Genomic DNA, 14,731 nt, shown 5'->3' on the forward strand with positions numbered 1-14,731 from the left:
CAGGGTTGGCCTCATGACCCTGTAATATTAAATTACCCAGTTGGGGTTGAGCTGTCTGAAGCTGTACCATGAAATACAGAAACAGCATCATAATGAGTGTCAAGTGACACCAGCTCATGGGCTTTTCATGACATGATTAGGATATGATCAAAAAAGTTTTACTTACACTAAGATAAAATACAATCTTTGATCATCATAAAAAAGTATTATTTGTTCAGAAGTTCTCAAATGTACGCTTGTAACAACCATTGAGGACCCTAAAGAGCATTGGTTTAAGTGGGTTATAATTGTCTATATTTACCACATTAGAAACTAAAACTTGGAAATTTAAAAACATTTATTTTAAAGTAACAATAGTAAGCACAAGGTTTTGTTTGTTTTTTTAGGGCTGCACCCTTGGCATATGGAAGTTCCCAGGCTAGGGGTTAAATTGGAGCTACAGCTTCTGGTCTACACCACAGCCACGGCAACACAGGATCCTTAACCCACTGAGCGAGGCCAGGGATCAAACCCACGTCCTCGTGGATACTAGTAGGGTTCATTACCATTGAGCCACAAAAGGAACTTCCAGCACAGGCTTAATATATGTAAACTATTACATTTAGAATGGATAAGCAGTGAGGTCCTACTGTATAGCACAGGGCACTGTTTCCAATTTCTTGGAACAGACCATGATGGAAGATAATATAAGAAAAAGAACGTGTATATGCATGACTGGATCACTTTGCTGTACAGTGGAAATTGTCACAACATTGTAAATCAACTATACTTCAATAAAAAAATATTTAGGGAATTCCCTTAGTGGCTCAGCAGAAACAAATCTGACTAGTAACCATGAGGATGCGGGTTCAATCCCTGGTCTTGCTCAGTGGGTTAAGGATCCAGCATTGCCATGAGCTGAGGTGTAGGTAGCAGACATGGCTTGGATCTGATGTTGCTGTGGCTATGGCACAGGCCAGTGGCTACAGCTCCGATTTGACTCCTAGCCTGGGAACTTCCATATGCCACAGGTGTAGCCCTCAAAAGACAAAAAAAGAAAAAAGAAAGAAATTAAAAACAATAGTAAGCACACTACCAATGTTAACACAAAAACATATTTTAAAAAGACCATTTATTTTCCAAAACAAAAATACAATTTTTTTTTTTTTGGCCTGTGCTCATGGCATTTAGAAGTTCCCAGGCCAGGGACTGAATTTGCATCACAGCGGTGACACCAAAACAAAAATATCTGGTGAGAAGAGTAACATTGGTTGAGAAGTTTGCAAATCTCTTAATAGAAGGTAACTGGATTCTCATATCTATTTCTGCTCCAGTCTGTTGCAATATGTTGTTTTGGTTGAAGTATATGAGGAAACCTGGCCTCACACAGATAAGTGTGGAAAAGGGACGAATACTTTATGTAATTTTGCAGCCTTTAGAGCTAACTATGCATATTCTTCTTTGATTTTATACCAAAACTCAACAAGGGTAATTCATAGGTGTTAGCTGCACTGTGGAATCTGAAATCAATAAGCTTTGTGTATTTTGTGGGAGGATAATATTGAAAGAGGAAACTATCATCTTAGTATATTCTGAAAAAAGTTTTGACCTTCCAAACCCCTTTAAAGGGTCTCAGGGTCGCCCCCAGCCCCCCAGAGGGTCTCTAAAGCATGCTTTGAGAATCACTGGCTTTAGTTGCTTGCAAAGCTGTGCCAGCCACAGACAAAATGTCAAAACAAAAAAAAAAAGAGAAAGTCTTCACTCTTTTGAAGAGAAGGCTTTCAGAACCACAGATAATCCATTTAACCAGTTTGGTTTGAGAATGTTTTCAAACTCAACAAAGATACTGCCTGTGCTTTTATGTCCTTATTCCAAAATTCCCTAATTCCCCTGAGCAGCCCCCCAAAAACAACTCTCAGTTTTATTTTCATCAAATTGGCACTGGATACACCATGTAAATAACCCACATAGGCCTCTCTCTTGCTGTATCTTATCTCCTATCTCAGCACCTTGTGCCTTCACACTTGCACAAGTAATTAAAACCTGGGTATAACCATAATGTCTAGATCACATTTCTCTAGACGATTGCAGTATGCTGATGTGCAGTCAGTTGTAAAGTATGTTCCCTAAATTTTTACTATTAGAGTCCAAAAGTTAGCTAATGGTTTAACTTTTTATGAATTGGAGGAATTCAAGATTACTTCTACAATAATGTCACTTTTGTTCAGCTTGCATCCCATATACCTTCCTGAGTAGAAGAGAAAGGGATGGAGTTACAGTTACTGTTATTATAACCCTGCGTATGCCCCGAGGAATGTGTGATGCATTTGAAGATCACCCATCATGTGTTTCCAAATTGGGAAAAGTTTGAGAACCACTGTTCCAGTCTATCAAACTGAGTCACGAATGACTACCATCTTGGGCCAGGGTGACTGGATGAAGGACAACAATGTGGTAACTGGAATTCTATTATTAACCCCTTTTCTGCCTTAGGTACTAATGTAAGGAATGGGACGTGGAGACGAAATAAACTAGGAGTTAACCAAATAGTAATAAGCAAGGTTCAAGAATACTAGATTCTACTATGATGGCAGGGGCCTGCCACAGAGAGGTACCCACCAATCAAAAGGAGGCACTGAGCATGGCCTTGCTCATCTTCTTGAGGTTGCTGTGAAGGAAAAGCCAATCCTAGCAGGACTTGTTACCGGGTTCCAAAGAAGCAAAGAATCAGCATCATCTGGAGTTTGTGTGGAAGTGGGGATAAGGATGGCAAACGAAATGAAGGCAGAAATGAGGATGGAAAAATGATAGCCAGTAATCATTGATGCGCATCCTTGGCTCAGTAGAAGACCAAAAGTATGGTAGTTGAATAATTTCAGAGAGACAGTGCTCAGGTACCCTCCTTTGATGTAAAGCACAAGCAATAATATTTTGAGGAAAGATGGAACACTCTACCAAACTATGAATATTTTGCAGGTGATGAGGATGGCATAAGGAAAGAAGTTATATTCTTCTCTATAGTGATAAGGAAGAGAGAGTGTCCCTTTATGTTATTGCTGTTTGAGGACCTAGAAAAGCTACACTTCCTATTCTTTGAATTCCCCAGAAGTTCTCCAGATCAGAGAACCCAATTTTATGAGCATTGAAAGGAGAGAAGGGAATGACAGAAACACTTGAGAAAAGGGGCTAAGAGTTTAAAAAAGACAAACTTGGGAGTTCCCTTCCTGGCTCAGCAGTTAACAAACCCAACTAGGATCCATGAGGATGCAGGTTTGATCCTTGGCCTTGCTCAGTGGGTTAAGAATCCAGTGTAACCAGGAGCTGTGGTGTAGGTCACAGACACGGCTTGGATCCGGCATTGCTATGCATGTGGTGTAGGCCGGCAGCTGTAGCTCTGATTTGACCCCTAGCTGGGAACTTCCACATGCAGTGGGTACAGCCCTAAAAAAAGACAAATTCTTTGAGGAGGATCTTCAGACACATTTCTTTGACTCATCTGACAGGGGATATCATAGTGTTCCTGCTCTGATGGAGCTTTCAGTCTGGCTGCAAGAGCTGGAGTTGGGCAGTGAAGAGGAAAGATTTACAACAAACAAGTGAACAGGCCAGCAAAAAACGTGTAATGACAAAATGAGAAAAGCGTGGTAAAGAGAGGGTACAAGAGAGTGATGGTGAGGGGAGGTTAAGAACCTACTTAGAAAAGGGTGGTCAGGGACATCTCTTAGAGATTAGGGACTATCGTCTACATGAGCTAGAAGAACAGTACTGTGCTAGCTCAAATACTCAAACAACTTATGCATGTAATAATAATTATTTCCCTACATTTCAATGAGGTTCCTTTTGAGAATTTAAGCCTGGCTCAGCTGAGGTTAGGAATGAAATAATAATAACACTCGTTACAACAGCACTTACTGAGTACTTAATTAGGAATATCATCCTCCCACCCCCATCTTTCAGTTGGACATGAAAGAGGAGCAGAATGTCTGGGGGATGGTACTGACCAGGAGTAAGCGAGGGTAGACAGTCATATTATTTTCTATTGCCCTCTGACCAGTTACCACAAGCCACAAGTTAGTGGCTTAAAACAATACAAATTTGTTATCTCACAGTAATAATTCTGTAGCTCAGAAGTAGGAAAAGGGCTAAAATCAAGATGTGGGTAGGGCTGCATTCTTTCTGGAGGCTCCAAGGGAGAATCTGTTGTCTCACCCTTTCTAGCCACCCACAATGGGATGAACAAGGAGAGCCCGTGACCCCCTTCTTCCTTTCTAAGCCAGCAGCATGGCACCTCTGTGCCTTTCTTCTGTAGTCACATCTGCTCTAACTCTACTCTTTGCCTCCTCTTTCTACTTTTAAGGACCTTTGTAATGACATTGGGTCTAGTCAGATAATCCAGGAAAGTCTCTCAATTTTTTTTTTTTTTTTTTTTTTTTTGTCTTTTTGCTATTTCTTTGGGCTGCTCCCGCGGCATATGGAGGTTCCCAGGCTAGGGTTCGAATCAGAGCTGTAGCCACCGGCCTATGCCAGAGCCACAGCAACGTGGGATCCAAGCCGCGTCTGCAACCTACACCACAGCTCACGGCAACGCCGGATCGTTAACCCACTGAGCAAGGGCAGGAGGGACTGAACCCGCAACCTCATGGTTTCTAGTTGGATACGTTAACCACTGCGCCACGACGGGAACTCCAAGTCTCTCAATTTTAAGACCAGCTGATTAGCAAACTTAATTCTATTTGCAGCTTTATTTTCCTTTTGCCACATAACCTGACATATTCACAGGTTCTAGAAATTAGAACATGGACATCTTTCTTCCTGACATTATTCTCCCTGCCACAACAATTGAAAATAAAAGTGGGAAAAGAGGCAAAGTTTCTTGGTCCCTTCTGGAGTTCTCTGATCATACTTGGAGAGTCTTTTCTCTTACTTGACATAACCACATTTGTCACAAGAGCTAAAGATGTAGATCTGAACTATATAATAATTTGTAGGTTTATGTGATCCTAGACAAGAGACAAGGCACTTAGCCTGTTTCCTTATTTATAACTAAAACTCTTCTAATGTTTCTAGTCTCACCTTTGAAGTATCCATGTCTTTGTAGATTATATTCCAAGTTGTCATATTTCATAAGGCCACAACATCCTTGTTGACAGTTTTCTGGTTACGTCATTATTGTATTTAACATATGCTGTCAGCATTGATGAGGTCTTTTCACCTAGGTGTCAGCCATATACTTTGTGGATATATAAAACACAAGAATAGAGTTCCCATTGTGGTGCAGCAGAAACGAATCCAACTAGGAACCATGAGGTTACAGGTTCGATCCCTGGCCTCGCTCAGTGGGTTAAGGATCCGGCATTGCTGTGAGCTGTAGTGTAGATCACAGATGCAGCTCAGATCCTACGTTGCTGTGGCTGTGGTGCAGACTGGCAGTTGTAGCTCCAACTGGACCCCTAGCCTGGGAACCTCCATATGCCGTGGGTGTGGCCTTAAAAAGAAAAGAAAAAGAAAAAGAAACGTAAGAATAAATCTGACTGTTGAAAAAAATTGACTCCTAACTTCTGCTCTGCTGATAGCAATGTGCCTGTGTTGTATTTTGCCCCTAGAATTTGTTGTTGTTATAAGCTTTGGAAGTACGCATTGTAACATTAAAATACCTTCTGTTTACAGAACACTTTACAGTTTACAAAATGTTTTCCTATCTATTACTTCATATGATCCTCTATAACAATATTCTGAGATTGTTAACATAAAGTTCTTTAAAAATGGGTGTATTTGTAGGGTTAACTGAGTGGTCAGTTTTCTCATAATCCTGCATACACACTTTTTATGCATCCTTGGTCAGTGGTAACAGAGGTACTAAGTAATTTGTTCGAAAACTGACCTCAAGTACTTTGATTGAAACACAGACTTACTCACATACTGCATATGCGGCAACAAAGTGATCAGACATCCTTTATATTTTAAATTGGACATCGTCTTAATGAGCTATCTTGAACTGCCTTTTATCTTTACTTTTGAAAGGAAATGCATCCATGGAATGCTCTCAGGCACTCTTCTTAATCATACTTTATTCTCTAGGTATTTCTTGCCTTCTTACAGTTTTGATGTATGTTATTCACAACATATCTTCCTAAACATTTATCTAAATGTAGATAAAATCATACATATGCAAAATCCCAAGAGTTAAAATATTGCAATCACACATCAAGATGGCATTGTTTGTAGCTGCCTATATTAACTTTTATATGTGGACTATTTCCCAAAATTATTTTAGAAATAATTTTTCAAATATAATTCAAACAACCCACTTGTCCCTCTGCCGCTTTAGTTCTTGGATTCATCTGCATAAAGCAAAAGGGAGACTTTTAGATGAATTGTAAACTCATTTAATTTCCAGACGTTGTCTGGTGTTTAAACACTAACATCAAAGCAAAGAGCCAATTATCAGAGTTCATTTGATCTGAAGCCCTGTTGCCTGAATTGCTATAGTTTTCCTTACGCTGAAAAGCAAATCTGTGTCACATCTCGAAGATGTAGTATTTAAAACCACTTTATTTATAGCACTTTAACTTGAAACATGTGTTTGGCCTCACTAACCACAAGGAGGCATTGAAGCATCTCTTCAAAATGTAAAAAGCAATTTTGTTTTTTTAAAAAAGTTGCACCAGTTGCTATATTTCATGTAAGCAATTATACCTGCTTGTGAGTACACATGCTTTTTAAGTTTGTGTTTTGATCCACTTTTTTTTTTTAACCCCCTGAAATATCAGCAGAAAGTACTGCTGCTACTGTTGCCATTGTGGAAGATTTTTGGACCATCAGTAATCCACATGTATTCTCCTTCTGCTGTTCCAGTGGACACAAAGGAGAATGGTGGGGCTTTTATTAGTACTGACAAAGTAACTGCATTAAACTTTATTGCCCTTTAAGGTTAAAAGTTCTTTTTTCTGTGTTAACAGAAGCATATCTCTTTAGTATTGAGAAATACTTATATACGTATTTCTGGAATTTCCGTTGTAGCTCAGAGGTAATGAACCCAACTAGTATCCATGAGGATGCAGGTTCGATTCCTGGCCTTGCTCAGTTGGTTAAGGATCTGGGGTGGCCGTGAGCTGTGGTGTAGGTCACAGACATGGCTCAGATCCTGCGTGGCTGTGACTGTGGCATAGGCTGGCAACTGAGCTCCAATTCAACTCCTAGCCTGGGAACTTCCATATGCCACATTTGTGGCCCTAAAAAGCAACAAACAAACAAACAAACAAAAAAAAAATACATATTCCCACAAAGGGATTTATCTGAAATCTGTGTGTCAGTTGATAATGATTCCAGGATATATCTTCAGAATGCCACATCAGAAGCATAAGTTAAAAAGCCAAAATAGTTTTTTTTAAAACCTGCTATTTTGAACATTTATGTTAAATGCCCAAAACTCTCCCCATTTTTCTATAATTCTGATCCCAGCAGCTTTACTGGTATTGAAAAATATGAACCTCTCTGTTGCAGAATATACTGCTTAGTACATTTTCCAGAATAATGCTTCATCCCCTGAGAAGCAAGGACCTCATTCTTTAGGTGTTAGACTGTTTCTGCAAGATGCTTCAGAGACCATTCTTTTCTGGAAAAGTGGACCTTGACACTGTAAAATCCTAATATGCCATTTTGCCACACTGACTTGCTCTTTCTGGGTTTTAACATCTGGTTTTCCTTTTAGGATATTCTCAGCCTGTGCGACAAAATATTGCCGACTTGAACACACTGCAGAACGTGCAGCTGGGGAGGCTGTGTGACATCTTAGGTACAGTAAATACTTTTACGCAAATGGCTCTCTGGAACATTTATCAGTGGATGTTGATTAAATGTTCACTATTCTGCCTTTTTTTTCTCTATAAGAAAAAAGCTTGGATTTCTAATCTACTTGCAGAGCAACTGAATGTTTTCTTTTAAAGAGCAGATTTATAGTGAAGTCAACTTGAACAAACAAATGACATTTTAACTAGTTTACTTGGGTAGGTTTTTAAATTCCCTTTGCTTCAGGTTTGGATAAGGATTTTTCTCCTATAGCCCCGATTCTTCATTTACCACATCTGGCAGTGAGGGAGGTCAACATTTTATATTTGTGCCAATATTGTGTCTATTGTATTATTTGAGGAATGAGTGGACAATATCAGAAAGTAAAGCTTTATGTTTTCATTATCAGAATAAGAGGGAAGTGAGGAAAGATTTTTAAAAGGAGCATTTATTTAAATATGCACCATCTAGTTATAAGAAAATAGAATAGGAGTGAATTCCTAGAAATACAGACCTTGAGTAATAGATGCATTTTTCTAAAAGTCAAGTTCTAAGACCAGTTTGGTCAGTTCTAAATCAGGCATTGACCAGAAGCAGGGAAAGAAAGATACAAGAATGTGATGACTTTGGTTGACACTGAGGTGACTCTTAAAGAATAAATGTTTCAAAGGAAAGCAGTAATATTCAATCAGTGTGGGAAGTCCTGGCCAAAAATTCAGGGTTAAACAAAAACTAAGCTTTTTTTAGTTACCAAATAAGAACTTCTTTGTTTTCTTAAAATATAATTGCTTTAGCCCTTATTTTTAAGCAAAACAAGAAAGAATATTAAATTATCAATGACCAACTTAGCTGGTTCCCTGGAATGACATACTTTACATGATTCATATATATTTCAGCATCATTATTATTTTATAAATGCCATTTGGTAGCAAAAAAAATACATCAGTACTAGAAATTTACAGTGTCCTAAAATAATAATAGTGTAATTGCTTTAATCTATTATCTAGGCACTAATATTGTTTTTCAGCCTTACAAAAATTTTTTAATGACTTAAGATTGATTTGTTAGTGCTGAGCTATTTCAACTAAAACCTGAGTGGGTGGAAACCACTGAAGTGCAACAAGAGGGTAGACTTTGCTTTAATTTATTTGATTAATTTTTTTCTTTGGCTTTTTATATACCCTTCTATATATAGTCCAAACCGCCACCAAAGATTTCTTTACAAAGGAGTCTCATTATTAGAGACTTGAAAGTATTAGGTTTCTCTTTTAAATAATTCAATAATTCAGTCAATGAATACCTGCAATGACAAATTTTGCTAATATGAACATTTCTACAAGATTATAAACCAAATGCCTTTTCTTGGTATGCTATCTTCCTGACATAACAAGGCAATCTTAAACCCTCTTTAAGAGAAGTAATAAAAGTTTAGAAATAAATTAGAAGACAGAAAAAGTACTTGCTTGGGAAGTAAAAACATGAAGAAACTAGGAAAATTACTAATAATTTTGTAGAATAAATGGTTATTTTTTATTCCATTAATTTCTAGTAAAGGGGGTTGATTTTCATGCTTATTTAGGGGAAACAAAGGTAATCTGATTATGTTGGTAAGACTTATTATTTGGATATTGGCTGTGAAGTCAAGGTATCAGTGGGAAACTCCAACGGCTAGTATTTTTAATTTCTAGATGAGTTAAACAAGAGAGTGATATTGACTATTGACTAGCAATCAAAGCAGTCTTCATCTTATTAATTCCTTTCCAAAATTACCTGTCAATTAATTTTGAACCATATTAATACCAGATATTAATGTTAGTGGTCTGTATTCCTTTGCCAAAAATGAACAGGAAATGTAAAATTAGCAACATGATTTGTTATCATTTGTAACCTAGAAATTCCTTACCAAGAAAAATTTAGTTTTCTTCTGCTATAGAGTCTTTATTAAGCTGTTTTTGTTGTTTGTTTTTGTGTCCTTTTTAATATTAAAAAATACTAGTTTGGTTTTTAAAACCACCAGTTTGGCAAGACACTAGTCTTTTTTTTGAAAACATAAGATTTGGGATAACTAATTTGATCATTCAGCAGTTGGTATTAATTACTTTACTACTCTCTTCACAATTTATTTTGATGCTCATGTGGCAATTTAATTTCAAAATTAAATAGGAGTCACTTAAATATTTACATGTATGGAGTACCTACTGGGCGCCACACTGGGCTAGTTCACATTGCTTTTAGCCACAAGATGCACTTCCCCAGAGGAGATTTCTACATGCCATGGATCTCACGAATTTTGCAATACTTTCCACTTCCTGAATCTCTCCATTCTCCCAGACCCCTTCGATCAATACACAAGTATTTATTGAGTGGCTCCTGCATATTCTACACTGTACCGGGGCATGGGGGATTATAGGAAAAGTATACAACCTGCCTTTAAAAAATTTGGAAAGACAAGATTAACAGATTCAGAACAACACAATGGAACAACAGAGGCCACTACTCCATCATGTTAAATCTTGAGGCACTGATTACAAGGAGCACAAGTGTGGAGGGCTGGGTGGAGAATCACCGTTGGCTGGCCTAGTCAGGGTAGGCTGTGGAGCAGATTGGTACATCTGTATTGTTTGCTGAGCACCTAATATGTGCCAGATACTGCACCAGGTGCTTTATATATACGCTTTTATTTCATACTCTCTGAATTATTGTGCCCCAGGTGACTTTATTCCCCATTTATACATGGAGAAACCAATGCCTACAAAGGTCAAATAATGTGCTCAGGCTCCCTAGACAGCTGAGGTAGAATTGAATTAGTCTATGCTTTGTACATTCTGCCAAACTGAACAGAGGAGTCTTAAAATCCCCTTTCAGCCCTACCTGACCAAGGAAACATTTCACAGTGCTCCTTTCTCTGATCTTCCCTGGGCACTTCATCTGCATGCTTCATTGTGTCTACCACCATCTACCATGTTTTATGGCTGTCTGTACATATAAAATGGTTGCTCCTCACAGACAGCATCTCACTTGCTTTGATTCCTGTATTTACTTTCATGTCTGGCTGAGTGCTTTGCCCCTACTGATCAGTCAGTTATTTTACGAATGAATGAGTGATTCCATTGGCTGCTGATTTCCTACCCATACTCCCTAAAATATTCTGCAGCCTGGAGTGGGTAATCTCATCTCACTCTTCCACTTGGATGGGATATTTAGTTAGGATTTCTTTCTATGCACATAATAAGAAGCACATCTTAAGAAGAACAGTTAAGATAGTGTTTCCTTTAAACCAAGAATCACTAGATGTTCTATTTAAGTAATATATTTCTCTTTGGGCATTGAGAAGGGAAAGAGTTGTTTTCTTGAAATAATCATTGCTATGGTCATAAACAGACCATTTATTTGGACAGAACGTCCCCTGAATTGGTCTTGCCAAGTCCAGGCAGAATAAGAGATTGCAATTTCATCAGCTTTCTAAAGTTAACAGCTCTGTTTTATAATTTACTGAAGTTAATGGGATAAAATTTTTAAACCAATATACAATTCCTATTGTTGTTAATGGGAGTTCTGGGGCTAAATCCCTAGCTATTATTTGAAAGTACATGTTCATGGTAACTCACAACCTTCCTTCTGAAAGACTCACTGTGTCTATTTTTAAATTTTTATTTATTCATTTATTTATTTATTTTAAGGGCCACACCCACAGCATACATGAGTTCCCAGGCTAGGGGTCAATAGCTTGGGAACTACGGCCACAGCAATGTCAGATCCAAGCCACATCTGCAACCTACACCACAGCTCAGGGCAACGCCAGATCCTTAACCCACTGATCAAGGCCAGGGATCGAACCTGCATCTTCATGGATACTAGTTGGGTTAAGAACCCACTGAGCCAAAACAGGAACTCCCATGTCTATTTTTTTTTTTTTAATGGTGGTGTTATTTATCTTTTCTTTAGAGAAATGCAAAGTGCAAAAAAGTCCATTAAATTGCTAAGATCTGTACAAAACCAATCTAAATTAACTTCTTCAGTGTGGCATTTGGATATGCTCTTTATTGTAAACTGTGCAACATCAATCCAATGCCAAAGTTCATAATGTCATTTACCTTTACACCAGTAATTAACATTGTGCCTGTTGTTTTTAGATGCCAATGTGAGCGTCATCTACATCTGCTCCCATCAAATGAGTGATGAGTTACTACTGTATTACAATAAGATCCTGAGTCTACAGGCAGCTGTCAAATCAGGGAACCTTGAGAACAGAAGTGACCTGCAGGACAGGTTCAAAATTATCACCCCTGAAGCTATAAACATCTTCACTGTGAGTTTTGTCTTCTAATTACTACGGCTTCAGGGATGCAGTAAAATTAAATTGGAAATTTTATAACTTGCAACGCTCTGGTACACATCAGTGAAATATTATTGCAAGTTTAACAGCTTTACTGATTAGACTACTAGTTGGACTGCAGGAAATAAATATCCCAGTTTAACTTGCAGAGTTAGCTGAGCTACTGCTGCCCAGTTTCTCTGTAGCTAAAATCTAATTATAGTTATTAGGTTGTACCATCAAGTAGGTGAATTTATAACATCTATGATTTCTTTTTCTTAATTTTATGTGGAATACACAGAGGCAGAGAAAGGCTGGGACTGCCCATGGTCACAGAGCTAGTTTGGGACAGAATCAAGCCCAAGGCCCCTGTTTTCTGATTTCCACACTGGTATTCTTTGTTATTCCACGGGTTTTTTTCCCCTCAGCGAAATTCAGTCTTATTTAACCACATCACATGGTTCATATTGAGTAAGGGCCAGTTTTTTTAAAACTTCTTTAAAAACTGAATTTTTAATGAATAGAGTGAAGTCCAGCTTGAATCTCATCCCTAAACAAGAACTTTTGGGAAATACATGGAACCATGAGAACAGCAATCTAGAATAAGGCAGTATAAGAGATGGTTTGAAATGAAGTTCTCTATATTCTAATAATTTAAACTTTCCTTGGTAAACAACCAACATTTTAATACCTAGTGACCTGTGCACTTTTGAGGAGACTTTTAATATCATCCAATAGTCTGAATTTGCTGAAAGAGAGCTCTCTTCATTCACAAGTGGGATTCACCAAAATCAACTCTCTATTGTCAGAGAAACTGATTGCATGGTTCCATGCAGGAAGTACCTATGTGTTGAGTTACTACCCATTAACACTTCAGATGCACCATGATTTGACCAATAAATAAATAAATAAATAAATCCTGCCAGGGCTGAGGTGGGTTGCTATGACATTTCTTTCTTTCTTTTTTTTTAATGATTTTTATTTTTTATACTATAGTTGATTTACAGTGTTCTGTCAATTTCTACTGTACAGCAAAGTGACCTAGTCACTAAGAATATATGTTTTCTTTTTCTCACATTAAACTCCATCATGTTCCATCAGAAGTGACTGGATATTTCTACTTTGCTGATATACTCAGTGAATTTTACTCTCGTCTATAAATATGAATATTGTATTTTTTCCTAACTGGATACCCCAATATTTCCATAAAAGCCCTCCACCTATCTCTGTTTCATTGGCTCCATTTGGCTGTGGAAGAGGAAGGCAAGGTTAGGGGCAGGAAAAGATAGAGGACAAATCATAACTACTTATAATCTCAGAAATTTTCCAATATCCTCCACCAGTGCAAGGATTGCTTTGGTGCTTCCTAGCTATTCTGTAGCCTCAATGTCAGAGTTACTGTGGCTACTGGGAAGCAGGGAAAGAAAAGAACTATAATTAGTGTGTGGTTAATTTCCTGATTTTCTCCAGCCAGAAACTGGAGCTAATACCTTGTAGGTGCTAATAAGCAGTTTCTGTATATCTGAGATACAAACATACATTGAAGAGGCATGAATGGGGAAGGGATACTAGGTTTGGGAAAAGGAAAGTGTTGTAAACAGCAAACAGTTATCAAATGTTTAGTATTCATTTTCTTGTTTGATAAATAGACTACAGCTGCAAGACAGAAAATATCAATCTCCTTCTATGGCTGAGGAAACCAATGCTTATTTCCTTGTCCCAAGTCACTGGTGGAGCCAAGACTATGAACTCAAATTTGTCTGACCCCAGAACACTATCATGAATTGGAATGACTATCTTGCTCCTATACGACCTTGTAGCCTTGAGCAAGCCTCTTTACCTCTCTGGTCCTCTGTTCATCATCTGTAAAACGAGGTGATTGAGTACATCATTTCGAAGTCCTTTCCAGCTCTGTGGTCTATTTCCTGGGAAATGTATCCTTATAGTCCACTCTTCAACTCCTATAAGAGCAGATTCGTAGTTGGCACTAACAGAGGCATCAAGTTACATTCGTAATGTAGGTTTGCATCTCTGGGAATAGAAATAAGCAGGGAATATTTTAAGTACTTAGTACTTCTCATTGTTTAAATTATTTGAGAAACTAATCACTCACAGGCAATCAATTTTCTAAAATACAGGAGGAGGAAATGGTTTGAAAGTGTGAGTTTAACTCTCACTTTCGAACCATTTCCCACTCATGTTTAGTTGTGGCTTTATTTCTTTTTAATGGGTTTGAGAGATTATATTAGTGCTGATGTTCATTCGAATGGATGGTTTTGAGGAGATTTTTTTAAGGTGTGCCAAAACTCTGTCTGTACATCTCTTTAAGTTACTGTACAATGTTTGAATTTGTAATGGTAAAAAATGCTGCTATAAAGTCATCATGTCTATTTTTGAACTTTTAATGTTTATGAAGATCCTAGATGACTACCTTTTGTCTGAGGTCAAACAAAATTAGTGATGCTAAATTAAATGTAGCTATAATGTTATGCAATTAGGAACATTTTAGGTTTTTTGTCATCTGGGTTAATCTACAGCCTGGATCTGATGATACTGATTTTCTCTAAATGGTCACACACAACCTGTGGTCAGTAGTATATATCACTCACCCACATTTGAAACTGTACTAAACACACATTGAACACAATA

At 37.8% G+C, this 14,731-nt stretch overlaps 1 protein-coding gene and 1 long non-coding RNA gene across 4 annotated transcripts in view; one reads left to right on the forward strand and one right to left on the reverse strand.

Annotated features, from left to right (window-relative positions):
• The window catches only part of IQCH (IQ motif containing H), a 226,439-nt gene that overhangs the window by 109,909 nt on the left and 101,799 nt on the right, over positions 1-14,731 (forward strand). Inside the window, exons 12-13 of the mRNA XM_021100401.1 lie at positions 7,691-7,774; positions 11,901-12,076. Of these exons, the coding sequence (XP_020956060.1) occupies positions 7,691-7,774; positions 11,901-12,076 (260 nt within the window). The remainder of the gene's footprint in view (positions 1-7,690; positions 7,775-11,900; positions 12,077-14,731) is intronic.
• LOC110261942 overlaps positions 1-14,731 on the reverse strand; it is a 181,971-nt gene that overhangs the window by 48,183 nt on the left and 119,057 nt on the right. The window contains exon 4 of one of the 3 annotated variants that reach the window (XR_002346362.1): positions 12,140-14,113. The exons of the other annotated variants lie outside the window; for them this stretch is intronic. This is a non-coding gene — a long non-coding RNA (uncharacterized LOC110261942). Of the gene's footprint in view, positions 1-12,139; positions 14,114-14,731 lie in introns of those variants that run through there. 3 annotated transcript variants of the gene reach the window in all.

This window comes from Sus scrofa, chromosome 1 (assembly GCF_000003025.6).
Source record: "Sus scrofa isolate TJ Tabasco breed Duroc chromosome 1, Sscrofa11.1, whole genome shotgun sequence".
In the NCBI taxonomy this organism is placed as follows: domain Eukaryota; kingdom Metazoa; phylum Chordata; class Mammalia; order Artiodactyla; family Suidae; genus Sus; species Sus scrofa.